The following is a 15,097-nucleotide window of genomic DNA, read 5'->3' as shown; positions in this document are numbered from 1 at the left end:
TAGTACCTACGTATTTCACTTCAAAAATTGTACCTACCTGTGGGATCGAACACTAATGTATCGGTTTATACGACTGCACCGAACTTCTTATCTTTTAAGCCGCGACGACTTAGAAGATAACGACTTATTCTGGTTTCGAGGCTGTGAACTGAGTGCAAGTGTAAGTAGATGTCGACGGTTGGCAGGTGGGACGCACGTCGGGCGCCGTGCGCAGCGGCGGCGTGGCGCTGGACCGCGAGCTGCGGGACGCCTACACGCTGCTGGTGGAGGCGCGCAGCGGGGGCGCGGCGGGCGCGGGGGGCGAGCGCCGCGTGGCCCGCGCGCGGCTCCACGTCACAGTCACCGACGTCAACGACAACTGCCCGGTGTTCGTGGAGCGGCCGTACTTCGCGGCGGTGGCGGCGGGCGCGGCGGCGGGCGAGCCCGTGCTGCGCGTGCGCGCGCTCGACCTGGACGCCAACGACAACGGCGAGGTGAGCGCGCCGCCGCGGACCGTACTCTTAGATCTATGCCCGTATCTTTAGACGTTTCGTAAAATATTCCTCCACTCTTAACTCATCCGATGATGCTCGAGAATTCCCTCCAAACTTACTCGAGTTTGGTATTTTTAGTCGACCATTACAATATTCCTCAACTGTCCTCGAGTGAGGTAATAATGATGAAAATTTGATCAAGCTAGCATCAACCCCATAGAGTTCTGTAGTCTATGGTCATTGTTTAATGTCAAAGTCAGGCTGCCGCTGTCTGTTTGACACTAGATGAACTTGTTTGATGTTTTGGTTGCTGAGTTATTCGTAAATATGTGTGCGTGCGGTAAATCTGAAAGTATATTACTTATTTTCTAACCTATTATTATTTTAGATTTCGGATTCGGCTTTGTATTTTTATTCGCCGCTTTTGTGTGATTTTGGTTGCATTGTGTTGTTGAAGTGCTTTTCCACAACCACCAGTTTATTATTATATAAATAAAACTTATAATCGCATTGACTTTATTTATCAGGTAGTAAGCAAAATATGTCTCTTATGTAGGTAAATAAAATAAAGAGTTTCAAATGTCTAACCTCGAACTATTTACTTTATTAATAAATATTATCAAACTTAAATTATCAAAATATTTGGGAATCATGCACAGATCCAGGCCATTGCACAACAATATCATATATTTCCATTTGCGGTCCACATACTATTTGGACATTGATAGAAAACCAGCCTTGAGGAACGTTCGAGGTACGTCGCGACGTACCTTGACTTGACAGTTCGCTTACTTCACTCCGGTTAGGAAATTTTTCCAAGGACGTTTGAGTGGAGTTTATTTTTACGACTAAGCATACCAAAACGCGCGTTGGAGGTTGAGTCGAGTCGAGTTAAGCTCGTGTAAACGACTAAAGATACGGGTGCTAGTGTTCGCCAAAATCGATTTGGATAAAGATTTGTATGTAGTTGATGTATTTTCCTGAAAATTGAATACAGAGTACGATATAAATAGACGTGGAATCTTACTTAAGATAAAACATCTTTTGTCTCAAACATGGTCATATAGATGTCTCGAAGTTATTTCAATGTTGGAGATCAGAAAGAATTAAAATTTGCATTGAGGTGTAATATTCGACTATGTTTTTTCAGTAACACAAGTAAAGTTATGTCTCTCTCAAATATTTTGTCAAATAAATTAAAATAAATAGGCAAATAGTAAAGGCTCAGGTGAGGTGGGCATTGTCCACACTCGTATTGTAATGAAGTGACCGCGTGAGAATGCAACAGATCAGTTTGAAGACGAGTGTTCGGTGGGCGCAGGTCCGCTACGAGATGAAGCGCGGGCACGGCGAGCTGTTCCGCGTGGACCGGCGCTCCGGACAGATCTCGCTGAAGCAGACCGTGGACGCGCACAGCCACCTCTACACGCTCGTCATCGCGGCCTTCGACGGCGGTCAGCCTCTTACTCCGTTTCTTTTTTTTATTAATTTACTGCCTGCCTTACCTACCTACCTGTGAAACACATTTAACTACTACATTAAGTGGCGTTCGGTTGGAAGAGCAGCTCACCGAATGTTCGGCGCGGGCTCTCCAGGCACCAGTGAGACTTGCCTGTCCCAGCCGGTGCCGGTGTGGTAACGGCAGTCATGTGCTGAGCTGCAGAATTACTTAGACATTAAGTTAATTTTTCGTGTACTGAAACTAGATTTTCTTTCGTTTAACGGTGCCAAGAATCTCCTTTAGGACTTGTTTTTGGTCTTTGAAAACAATTTCCTAGTATTTGGTATTTAAAACGCCTAGGTTAATAAAACAACCTTCAATGGCGAACTCGACGTTTCATTCAAATAATGAATGATTTCTACCTTCACCGAGCCGTATTGCAAGCCCATCCGGCCTGCTACAGTACAGTGGTCCCGTGACAGGCGTGCCGGCGTGCGGCGCGGAGGCGGAGGTGCGCGTGCGCGTGTGGGCCGGCGGCGCCGCCCCCGCGTGGGACCGCGCCCACTACACCGTGACGTCACGCGAGGACGCGCCGCCCGCCACCCCCCTCGCCCCCGCGCTGCGAGCCCGCTCCCCGCTGCACCGACAGCTCATCTACACGCTGCAAGACGACGACCGCGGGCTCTTCGAGATCCACTTCGACACCGGTGAGTGCCGCGCCCTCCCGCGCCGCGACTCGTTCGCGTCTCCGAAGCGATATTAAAATTTCCGTTTTATCCCGCAGCCACCGACGGAGGCAATAACCCATGTGAGTATGACGTTTTGGTCTTCGGAACCGACGTCCGTCAGGGCGACCGTTGATTTTTTTTCTCAAATCATGTCGCTCATCACCGACTTAACGCTAGACGTTCTGCTTGCGCGTATCGTTGACACCCATTTTGTTATGCTCCGAGTTTGTCGCCGGTCCAGAATCATTTCGAGCTTTCGGCTGTTTGGCTACGGTTCGCGCTCATGCCGCACGCAGCAGGCGGCCCCGGCGTGACCACATCGTGCGCTCGGCAGGTGCGGTGTCGAGCCGCGCGGCGCTGGACTACGAGGCGGCGACGTCGCACGCGCTGGTGGTGCGCGCCACGGACGGCGTGACGGGCGCGTACGCGGACGCCGCGCTGACGGTGCTGGTGCTGGACGTCAACGACTGCGCGCCGCAGTTCGCGAGCGACGTGTACCGCGCCGCCGTGTCGGAGGCCGCGGCGCCGGGCGACCCGGTGCTGACCGTGCGCGCCGCCGACAACGATACAGGTGGGCCGACTTGCGCCGTCACTGTTTATGTTTCAGTGATTAATAGAACTCACTCAGAGGGTGTCCGTTACGTTTTCAGGAGTGAATGGCGAAATCTGGTACTCTTTGAGCGAAGCGGACGACGGTTCGAGTTCGGGCTCGTTCACGGTGGAGGCGGCGAGCGGGGAGGTGCGCGTGTCGGCGGCGCTGGACCGCGAGGCGCGCGCGGCGCACCACCTGCTGGTCACCGCCAGCGACCGCGGCCGCCCCGCGCTGCTCACCACGGCGCATCTCTTCATCACGGGTGAGCACTGTTCGCTCCGCCGGACTTTCTATAAACGGATATGTTACGATGTACGTGATGGCTTCAGGAAGCTCCAGGAGATTCAAATAGGTATACCTATATATTGCTCGCAATACTGTCTTGTTAATAATAAAATGGTCCATTACCAATATTTCTTTTTTCATTAATTGAATTTACTCATATCTGTGGGCGGTATGTACGATAATTATATGGCTGAGCCCTCGCTTACCTACATGTCTTGGTGAAACTGGAAAGGCCTCCGCGCCACCAGTAACACCTCAGACATAAAAAAAAAAAAATTACACATTGAGTGGAATTTGCTCCGTCAAAAAAAGGACTTGCTGACTGACGAGAAATTTGGTCACCACCCGAACGCCACGCGGACGGAACCACGAACCGTTCGCACGCGCGAGCTGCAAATTTACAACATAAAAATAAACAATAATCTGATATTGTTCTAAGTTTAGTAAACGATAAGTTTTGCTAGTTTAACAAATATCCCAGTGGAGAGGGCTATGCTCGGTATTTCTCTACGAGACCGAAATGAGGGGATCCGTAGAAAAACCCAAGCTACTGACTAACCTGTAGGATTAGCAAGCTGAAGTGGCAGTGGGCAGGTCTCATAGGGCCAAGATCAGACGGCCCGTGGGGCAGAAAGATTCTTGAGTGGAGACCACTTACTGGCAATGTTGGCCAGCAAGTTGGCTCTGCTCCTGGCATTGACGACGTCCATGGGCGACGGTGACCACTCACCATCAGGTGGCTCGTATGCTCATCTTCATACAAGGGCAATAAAAAAAAAGCGCAGTGCATCTACTACATGTGAAAATCTGAAATGAAATAAAATGACCGAGTGAAAATCGCTGGGTTACGATGGATGCGGGTGAAAATAGACCGACCGCATTGGAGATCAATTGGAGAAGCCTATGCTCTGCAGTGGTCAGGTATGGGCTGAGATGATGATGCCGATAAATGCTCCTGTGCTGTGAGCCGCGATACAGCTGCACCACTCGGTACGAGTACCCCGCCCATTTTACCTATCAAGTTAATGACGCCTTAGATATTAATATATCTAAGGTATAATATCTGTTAAAACTACACTTTTTAACCCAAAAAATTTAATAGAAAAAACAGCGAGCGAACAATTTGCCATAAAAAACACTAACTTCAAATCTGATTGATTTTTCTTAATTTATATCCATCCTCCTTTTACGGATATTAATAAAAAGAGTTGTTAAGTCTATATTACTATGTGAATTAAAGTAACCAGATTTGAAGATTTTATTTTAAACATGCCGCGGCCCAAGGACTATATGGGTCCTTTAACCGTGGAAGATAAAAACATCCATCTGAGCTTTAACTTAAATAGAGTGAGAATCTAAAAAACAAAACTATAAACTATAACTTAACAAAGGCTCTGAAGCAGCTAGAGGCAGAGGACACAGTTTAGTAACTGGTCTCTTAAATACACGATCCTTAAATTGTAAGGAGACTACACGCGTTACACCGTCTGCTCCCGGGTGCTTCGCCACGATTCGTCCCAAAAGCCATTTACCTGGAGGTAAGCGATCATCTTTCACTAAGACAACCGTACCAACATTTATGTCGGGGTGATTCTGGGACCATTTGTATCGATGTTGCAACATAGTAAGATACTCAGATTGCCAGCGTCGCCACAGACTTTGTACCATTCGTTGCACCTTTTGCCATCGGTTTAAATAGTCAGGTCGAGTATCCACGAAACTTTCTTCAGGGATAGTAACCGGTGCTTCGCCGATCAAAAAATGACCAGGAGTCAACGGGAGTTCATCAACGGCAGAACTAATCAACGTAAGAGGCCGAGAGTTGACACAAGCCTCGACCTGTGTGGTCAGAGTGCAAAACTCTTCGAATGTTAAGCAGGACTCGCCTACGACACGTTTCAGATGTCCTTTTACGGACTTAACTCCTGCCTCCCACAATCCTCCAAAGTGAGGGGCACCAGGGGGAATGAAATGCCATGTTGTGCTGTCATTAGCTAACAGTTGGGCGATTTCGTCAACGACAGTGGATTTACTGTTTTTGAAGGCGAGATCCAATTCTTTGGACGCGCCTATGAAGTTAGTCCCACAATCACTCCAGATGTCTTTACAATGCCCACGTCGGGAAGTAAAACGTTTAAAGGCTGCTAAAAACGCAGCACTGGATAGTGAACTAACCAGCTCAAGGTGAATAGCCTTTGTAACCATACATAAAAACACACCTATGTAAGCTTTACAAGTTTTGGTGCATCTACCAGAGTACAGTTTCAGCGTAAATGGACCACAAAAGTCTACGCCGCTGGTCAAAAACGGGCGTGACGGATTGACTCTGCACTGTGGTAAATTACCCATTAACGGAGTCATAGGTCGTGCAGTTTGGGTAAAACAAGGTTTACATAATCTTAAAATCTTTTTTACTAAGTTCTTTGCTCGGAGAATCCAATATTTTTGGTAGACAACATTTAATGTGAGCGAATTTCTACCATGTAGTGTTCTCAAATGAGCATCAATTACAATCAACTTTGCTAAGTTACATTTGTGATGTAAGATTATAGGAGACTTCATATCAGGTGGTATTTGAGCATTTACAAGACGCCCACCGACTCTAATAATTTTCTCATTGTCTAGGATCGGATTCAAAGGTAAAAGTTTACTATTTTTTGGGATAGGTTTGCTCTGTGATAACAATCCTATTTCACTTTTAAAGTAAACAGACTGTGACATTCGAATGCAAGTTTTTAATGCATTTTTTATTTCATCAGTAGTGAGGTATGTCAGTTTTATGTTATCATTCCTTTTGAGAGCCTTATCTTTACATAGCTGCAAAAATCGAAAGCAATAGGCTGTCACACGTATAAGTCTAAGTAGATTTGAGTATCTATTGAGGTACATAGTACATTCATTGGGTTCAGAGGTGCATAAATAACTAACTTTTGCTTTCGGTTTTGCTTCGAGTGTGGTTTCAGGTATAGTGAAATCAGGGTAACGAATCTCAACAGACTCGCGAAGAAAGGCTGGACCTTCCCACCATAGTTGTGACTGCATCAGCTCGCCAGGACTGATACCGCGTGAAGCGCAGTCCGCGGGGTTATCCGCAGACTTAATATGATGCCATTGACTACTATTCGTAACATTCAAGATTTCGGTAGTGCGATTACCAACAAATGGCTTCCAAGTATTTGGAGTTTTACGCAACCAAGCCAAAACTATTGTGGAATCTGTCCAAGCAAATACACAATTATCATCAATATTTAGACTAGATTTGACATATGGTATCAATTTAGACAATAAGACTGCCCCACAAAGTTCAAGACGTGGCAATGAGATCTGTTTAACGGGAGCGACCTTTGTTTTGGCTGAGACTAGACTTACTTTTATCTCATTGTCCGTGATGACTCTGATGTAAATAACCGCAGCGTAGGCGGCGCAAGAGGCGTCACAATAGCCGTGCAATTCAATTTTGACATTATTTGCAATCCCTAGCCAACGTGGAAGCTGAATGGCCTGCATGTGTTCAAAATTAGTCAGGTAATTCTGCCATTCAGTTTTCAAGTCTTCAGGAAGTTCAGAGTCCCAGTCCAGGCCGGCCAGCCACAACTTCTGCATAAACATTTTTAACACAATCACGCAAGGTGCTAGCCAACCCAGAGGGTCAAACGTTTTTGCTATCGCAGATAGCACACTTCGTTTTGTAACAACGTCGTTCTCATGAGGTAAGTTAACTACCAGTTCAAATATATCACTTTGAGGTTTCCAGGCTATGCCCAGAGCTTTCACCGAATCATCCATTTTAATATTCACTGAACCTTTTAATGCTTTTATCGAATCGGGAATCTCATTTAAAACCGTTTCACTATTAGACGACCACTTGTGTAGAAGAAAACCGCCACGCTTAAACAGTTCAGTTAAGCGACGTTGAAGCCGTTGAGTGTCTTCTTCTGTAGATGAGCCCGTCATCAAATCGTCCATATAAAGATCAGTTTTTAAAAGTTCAGCTTCAGGAAACTCTCCACGTTCGTCCTCTGCAAGTTGATGAAGTGTCCTTATAGCAAGATATGGAGCACATGAACTGCCATATGTGACGGTAAGTAACCGATATTCTCTAATCGGGTCTTCCGATGACTCGCGCCACAAGATTCTCTGGTAATCAGTGTCTTGCTTTGAAATAAGTATCTGTCGGTACATGTGTTGTATATCAGCTACTAGGCAGTACTTATGTTGTCTCCACCGTGTTACTAAATCTCGTATATCTTGTTGCAGCGGTGGGCCGATGAGTAGCTCATCGTTAAGTGAGTTTCCGTGTACAGGCTTAGCGCTTCCGTCAAAAACTACGCGCAACTTTGTAGTGAGGCTCGAGGCACGAAGAACAGCATGATGTGGTAGGTAATAAGCTCTATTCATCTTCTCTGTTTCAGGGACAACCTCCATGTGACCGAGTGACTCATATTGTCTCATGAACTTGCTGTATTCTTCGTGAAATTCGGATCTTCGCTTAAACTTATTCTCCATCTGATGTAAGCGTTTCAAAGCAAGTTGTCTGGAGTTGCCTAAATTTGGAGCGTCTTCGTCCTTGAAGGGTAGGCGAACCTCATATCGACCGTCAGTGTTTCGAGTGTGAGTTTTCTTAAAATGCTCTTCACACTGCATTTCAAGTTTTGACAGAGGCTTCACGTTTGGTGAATATTCATCAATCTCCCAAAATTGACGTAGCAACTGATCAACTTCGACTTGTGTGTGCATTACAACTACATTGTGTGACTGATGGCCAGACTGCGCAACTTCGCCGCTTACCAGCCATCCCAATCTTGACTTCAAAGCGACCAGAGACTCATTGCGTTTTATTATTCCGTCAAGAATAATATGCGCATATACAACTGCACCTAATAGCACGTCGATAGATCCTGGCTTGTGAAAGTGTGGATCCGCAAGATCCGAAATCTCAGAAGAAGGCCAGGTATCTGATGGGAGCTCTTGTGATGGTAATCTCGAATTTATTCGTCTAAGGACGTACGCCTTAGCTGTGATCATGTGTGATGAATTTCTTATAGCATGAAAGTTCAACGTAACTTGTGACTTGGTGGTCAGCGGTATAGATGATATGCCAGTAATTTTTCCGCTGATTGAAGTGCGCTCGAGATTAAGCAGTTGAGCTGCCGCTTCAGTAACAAAGTTTGATTGCGAGCACGGATCAATCAGTGCTCTCAAGATTATCGTGTCGCCGTTCCTCGACTTAACTGCAATTCGTGCGGTTGCCAATAATACTTCCTCACTGTCTTTGTCAACCTCAGCCTTGTAAACGACGGTTGATGTGGTTTGGCTTGTTTCAGGTGTACTGGGTGTTGCTGCATCGCTTTCCGGCACTGCTGTGGTCTTGTTAGGGTTTGTGAAGTGCAACAGAGTGTGATGTCGTCGACAACATTTTCTACAGGTGGTACTCTGCCTACACGCATTAACGGAGTGACCCTTTACAAGGCAATTAAAACAAATGCCATTCTTCTTAATAAAATCCTGACGTTGAGGAACATCTAATGCGGTGAATTCTTTACAATGACAAATATAATGGTTTTGTGAGCAATAAGTGCATTTGCTGCTTACTTCTGTGACAAATGACTTCATATTTGTGGGTTTTTGGGTTGTATAATTTTTATCTAAGTCTTTTTTCTGCAGTTGGTCTTTTTTGTGGGTAACATTTACCATCTCCATAGAACGGAAACGATTTTCTAAAAATAATGATAAAATGGTAAATGTGGGTATGTCTTGAGATGATCCAAGTGACTGTTCCCATTGTTTGTGTGTTTCTAAGTCCAATTTGGATACAACTAAATGAACGATAATTGCATCCCATGTGGAGGTATCCACGCCGATATTGTCAAGAGAATTCAAACATTCCTTCGTAGTATCTAAAATTTCCTTTAAGCTTTTAAAACATTCTGTGTTCATCTTCTTTTGATTTAAAAGGCGGCTAATTATTGTAGTGACAATCATACGTTTGTTATTGTATCTACTCTCAAGTGTGCTCCAAGCCTTATCGTAATTAGCCTCCGTGAGTGCAAAATGTTTAAGAAGTTGTTCAGCCTCTCCCGATAAACTCGTTTTTAAATAATGATGTTTTTCAATCGTTGTTAGATGCACGTTGTCATGCACGAGAGCCTTAAACAAATCTTTAAAACTTGTCCAGTCGTTATAATTACCGGCGAACTTTGGAATCGATAAAGGAGGTAATTTAGTTCTAATCGGGGTGGTCTCACCATCATTTGTTGCTAAAAAACTCTGCGTAGTATTATATGATTGTGGTTGACCTTGACCTTTCGAAAATTCCAACAAATAATCCTTTAATAATCCCTTAAATTCTAGGTATATCTCTTCAGTTGTCTCGTATAGACTTTCGGCATTAAATTGTAATTGCTCCAATTCAGTTTTAGTAACCGTTGACTTAATCATCTCATATTGAGCTTGATACTTAGACCAATAACTTTCTAATGTTTCTAAGCGTGTTTGTAGATAGCCAAGTGTGTATCTTGATTTAGACGTCTTTTTAGTATTACTTTGTAACTTAGAAATACGTTCTGATAACGTTTTTTGTGATTCACAAAGTTGAGCCATTGTTTACGTAACAAAAATTGTATTCGTCCAAATCACTTTCTAAATATTAGCAATTACTATAGTCCAAGTATCATTACCTAATCCAAAATTAATTACGCACTGTTTAAATGTCCAAGTTTGTGAAATAGTTCATAAACCAACTCGCAGTAATTAGCACTTAGCCTTTTACACTATTGTTTTTTGCACTTATAATCCAGTTCTCGAAGGACCAAACATGTTAAAACTACACTTTTTAACCCAAAAAATTTAATAGAAAAAACAGCGAGCGAACAATTTGCTTTAAAAAACACTAACTTCAAATCTGATTGATTTTTCTTAATTTATATCCATCCTCCTTTTACGGATATTAATAAAAAGAGTTGTTAAGTCTATATTACTATGTGAATTAAAGTAACCAGATTTGAAGATTTTATTTTAAACAATATCGATATTATATTAATACTAGCTGACCCGGCAAACGTTGTGTTGCCTTCAATAAGATTTCTAGGGAAATTCTAGTGTAGAAAAAAAAACCTCATTCAACCACATAATACCATATTATAACAACAAAAAATGGGGCGGACAACCCTTATCACTTAGGGGTATGAAAAATTTATAGTAGCCGATTATCAGACCTACTGAACATACTATTGATATAGTAACCGGCAAACTTCTTGAGCAAATGACCTTGACTGCGCAGAACCGAATTTTAGATCACTTTGGTGGTGAGGGTGAGGCGCGACGGCAGGGGAAATCGTATCGAGCGCTTTATTGGTAGATCAGTCGAACCTTGCGTCCCGCACCGCGCCTTCATTCCGCTTGCTCCCAAAAGTACGCTTGCGTACAGTGGAAAGTCTATCGTTATTAATCGTTAATTATTTGTTATAATTACTTGTGGACTTTGTTGCCATTGCTATTTGTTGAGTGTTTGTTGATTTTTTATAAAACATACACTATGCCGCGACAAACTGGTGTAGTATTCAAAAGAAAGGGTAGAAAAATTGTGTACGACGTATATTGCTTCATTATAAAACAGGGGAAGAATGATATGGAAAAATTAAAACAAACTTCGGAAGTAACAAAACCATCAGTGAGTACTGTTAGGTGCATTATTAAGGAAGCTAAAGGCTCTGGCTTGCTCGCCGTGTTTCAGACTTTGGGTAAGAAAAGATCAGGGAAGAAGAAAGTTACCGGAATGGATAGTTTCGTTCAATCTGTAATAAAAAGATGTAATCATAATAACTACATAACAAGCAGCGAAACTCCGTACCGTAGAAAGGCTTCGAAAAATTTAAAGAAGATATAAATTTTAATGGCTCGGAATGAAGCTTACGACGTATTATGAAAGAGCTAGGCTTTAGATGAAAAAAAAGAACAGAAAATAATCGGAAGCTGGTAATTGAAAAAAGTAACATTCGATTACTACGAATCGAATATCTTCAAAAAATAATTAATTATAGACAAAAAAGAAGACCGAATCGACCGAGTTGTAAACTACACCGATGAGCCCTATGTCGACTCATCACGATGATAGCGACTCGGGTGATGAAAACAGTGATGATGATGACGGTCAAGATTATGATAACAAAAAAATTACAAATACCAGCTTCGCTTCAACTGAATAAAGACCTGGCAACAGCTCTAGTTTTGACTTAATAGAAGGAATATCTATTTTACCTCAAGATTAAATTATTACAATTATTATAACCTATATGTTTTGTTGATGTTCTAATAAATATTAAATAAATACTTATGTTCATTTTAATAATTTAATAGCATTATGACGCAGAATAAGTAATGTTTTTGCACGTGAGTGTACCATGCGCGAACTTACCCCCACTACGTCAACAAATGCTCAAGAAGTTTGCCGGCTATTATACACAAATAAAACCAAAAAAACATGGGTGAAAAATGTATAGTGAGTAAGACAGGAGACTGGCTTCGTCCTCATCCCTACTACGTCATGTTTGCTGGATGAGTTGTGTCCCCTGGCGGGGATAACTGATCGATTGATAGTTGATCAGTAGTCGAACGGCGAGGGCGGGAGATCAAATTGAATTTAAAAAAAAACATAATTAAAGGAACTTGAAATTATAAACTCTGAATAAGAATTTATCGTACAACAATTATAATATTTGATTGCCATCTTGCAACCTTATTGCGGATCTGTGCATAGAACAAATAAAAAATAGGGGTTGATCGTAGAGGGGTGAAAATTTCAGAAAATATGAAATTTTTTATTCTAAGTCATGACAAAAAAAAAAACAAAATTCTTGCAAAAAAATTTAAAGTTTTTAATTAGCAAATAAAAAATAAGGGTTGGTCGTAGAGGTGTGAAAATTTAGGGTTGTATGTATTTTTGTATGCTGTATCATAAAGAAATACAAACAAAAAATGAAAAACAAATTTTAGGGATTAGGGACCATCCTTAACATTTAGGGGGATGAAAAATACATGTTGTTTAATTCTCAACCCTTGCACGCTAAGATTCATGAAAATCGGTCGAGCCGTCTCGGAGGAGTTCAATCACGCACCCCGTGACACGAGAATTTTATATATTAGATATTATATCATTATTTTCTTTTTTTCTGCTTTGATAAAAAATAATTTATTTTATTCTATCCTATTTAATATCGGGATAGACAAAATGAAACAAAAGAATTCTATAATTATACAAACGCGCTCTTCTATTATATTATCACGTATAACAATATCTCGAACGCTTGTCGTCCAGTGGAGGACGTGAACGACAACCCGCCCCGGACGGAGCGCGGCGTGGTGGCGGCCGCCGTGTCGGTGGAGGCGGCCCGGGGCACGGCGCTGGCGCGGGTGGCCGCCTGGGACGCCGACGCGCGCGACGCCGGCCGCCTGCGGTACGCGCTCGAGGGCGGCTCGCAGCGCGCCTTCTCCCTGCACGAGCGCACCGGCGTGCTGCGCGTGGCGGCGCCGGCCGCGCTCCCAGCCGCGCCGCGCTCGCTCAACGTGTCCGTGTCGGACGGCGCGCACGCCACCTTCGCGCGCATCAAGCTGTCCCTGGCGCCCGCCAACCGCGCCGCGCCGCGCTTCCCGCACCTCGTGCACGAGGCCAGGGCGCTGGAGAACCAGCCGCCGCCCCTCCTCATTACGACGGTGAGACCGAGTTCGAACTGAACATCTTGTAAACGCGTCCAAAATCATTTATGTAAAATATTTATTAATTCGTCCCCTCCTCGTCAGGTTAAAGCGTACGACGACGACGACGGCGAGTACGGCACGGTAACATACTCAATACCTTCAGCGAAACTGCGCGAAACGTTTGCCATAGACGGCGCGAGCGGCGCCCTGACGACTCGCGTGATGCTGGACCGCGAGCGGCGCGCCGAGTGGGAGGTGCCCGTGACGGCGCGCGACGGCGGCGGCCTGCTGCAGCACACCGTGGTGCGCGTGCGCGTCGCCGACCTTAACGACAACGCGCCGGTGTTCCCGCTGCGCGAGTACCGCGCGGCGGCTCGGCACGACGCGCCGCCCGGCGCCCCGCTGCTCACGTTGTCGGCGACCGACGCTGACGCGGCCGACAACGCGCGCATCACGTACTCGCTCTACGAAGGGGACGCGCGATCCGACGCGGCAGGATTGTTCGCTGTCGATCCTCTCACTGGCACTCTCTCGTTCGCTAGTGATGCGACAGCTTTCGGTACGAACAAATCTTTGAATTCTACAACGTGGTCTTGTGCCGCAGCGTATATTCTGTTAATTAAATACCAGTACGAATGCCGACAACGTGCGTCGCCGGCAGGGTCGCGCGCAGTGCAGGTGTGGGTGCGGGCGCGGGACGGCGGCGGGCTGGCGGCCGAGGCGCCCGTGTCCGTGTTCGTGCTGGGCGCCGGGGAGGCTGCCCCCCGCCTCGCGCCGCCTCCTGCCGACCTCTTCTTGCGGGAGGACGCTGCGGCCGGCACGCTGGTGGCCGAGCTGCGCGTGCTGGAGGGGGGCGCGGGCCCGGCCCCCCGCCTGCGCCTGGCCGCGGGGCCGGCGCGGGACCTGTTCGCCGTGGACTCTAGCGGCCGACTCGTGCTCGCCGGCTCGCTCGACCGCGAGACCGCCGCCGACCATGTCATAGGTACGCGTTCTGTCTAAATCTCCCCAGTTGTTAGTACCTTACAGTTGGTGACAAAGTTCCTTAGAGCGACTTGTCGTCGGTTGAATGAGAGACATCGTCCCGTGACGATGTTACAGATGATTTTTAAAAATTGAATGGAATTCAGTACCTTCAAAACTCACAAACTATGTTTCTTATAAATATACTCTTAAATCCCTAAAACATGCTTGAAGATTGTTTGTAGTTTACAAAAGCAGTGTTTTATTATTTCGTTTCAATCTACGAATAAATAATGTTTCAATGCATATAGTACAGGAATATGAAAACATATTTTGACACGTACGAACGCAGGGAATTCTAAATTCTAGTGGGGAGTTTAATCTAGTGCCGCAGTTCACAATCAAATATATTCATAAAATAGTCATTCGGGCCAGTTCCACCATTCAGTGAATCTCCCTGGGCGCTCCGACGGGACGCTGTGCCCCGCGGCACCAGGAGGTGGAACTATCACAACTATCCTCCGCAAAACAAGGGAGACTGAAGCTTAGAAAGGCACTTAGCCAGAATCGAACCTCCCGGCGCCGCGGACTGCTCGCGACGGTGGGGCTCCGGTGTGGGCTACCATGGCTGTTTATGGTGCCAATTATAATTATAACGAAAATGTCAGAATGCACAAATGTACTTACGATTTGACCTAACATATTTTCAAAACCAAATATATAATTTTAATGGGTTTGATGTTCGACCTACTAATTCATACATTTATACTCTTTTACTATTCTAATTCTAATACTTAATTAATACGTGAAGCAAAAACTTTGTATCCCTTTTTACGAAAATTGCGCGGACGGAGGAGTATGAAATTTTCCACACTTATAGAGAATATAGAGAAGAAGTGCACAATGCTAATATTTTTTTAAAATA

At 44.8% G+C, this 15,097-nt stretch overlaps 1 protein-coding gene across 5 annotated transcripts in view; it reads left to right on the top strand.

Annotated features, from left to right (window-relative positions):
• Window positions 1–15,097, top strand: part of kug (FAT atypical cadherin kugelei) — a 73,066-nt gene that overhangs the window by 39,040 nt on the left and 18,929 nt on the right. For 4 of the 5 annotated variants that reach the window (XM_089732638.1, XM_089732636.1, XM_089732639.1 and 1 more), the window contains 9 exons: window positions 186–473; window positions 1,795–1,927; window positions 2,397–2,621; window positions 2,699–2,722; window positions 2,977–3,213; window positions 3,293–3,496; window positions 12,833–13,227; window positions 13,315–13,771; window positions 13,874–14,194. In XM_089732638.1, coding sequence (XP_089588764.1) covers window positions 186–473; window positions 1,795–1,927; window positions 2,397–2,621; window positions 2,699–2,722; window positions 2,977–3,213; window positions 3,293–3,496; window positions 12,833–13,227; window positions 13,315–13,771; window positions 13,874–14,194 — 2,284 coding nt within the window. The remainder of the gene's footprint in view (window positions 1–185; window positions 474–1,794; window positions 1,928–2,396; window positions 2,622–2,698; window positions 2,723–2,976; window positions 3,214–3,292; window positions 3,497–12,832; window positions 13,228–13,314; window positions 13,772–13,873; window positions 14,195–15,097) is intronic. The other variant, XM_089732640.1, reaches the window with a different exon arrangement.

Source organism: Bombyx mandarina, chromosome 13 (assembly GCF_030267445.1).
Source record: "Bombyx mandarina strain Sakado chromosome 13, ASM3026744v2".
Taxonomy (NCBI): Eukaryota; Metazoa; Arthropoda; class Insecta; order Lepidoptera; family Bombycidae; genus Bombyx; species Bombyx mandarina.
The sequence above is the reverse complement of the archived record's forward strand: the minus strand, read 5'-3'. Positions and strand labels throughout refer to the sequence as shown.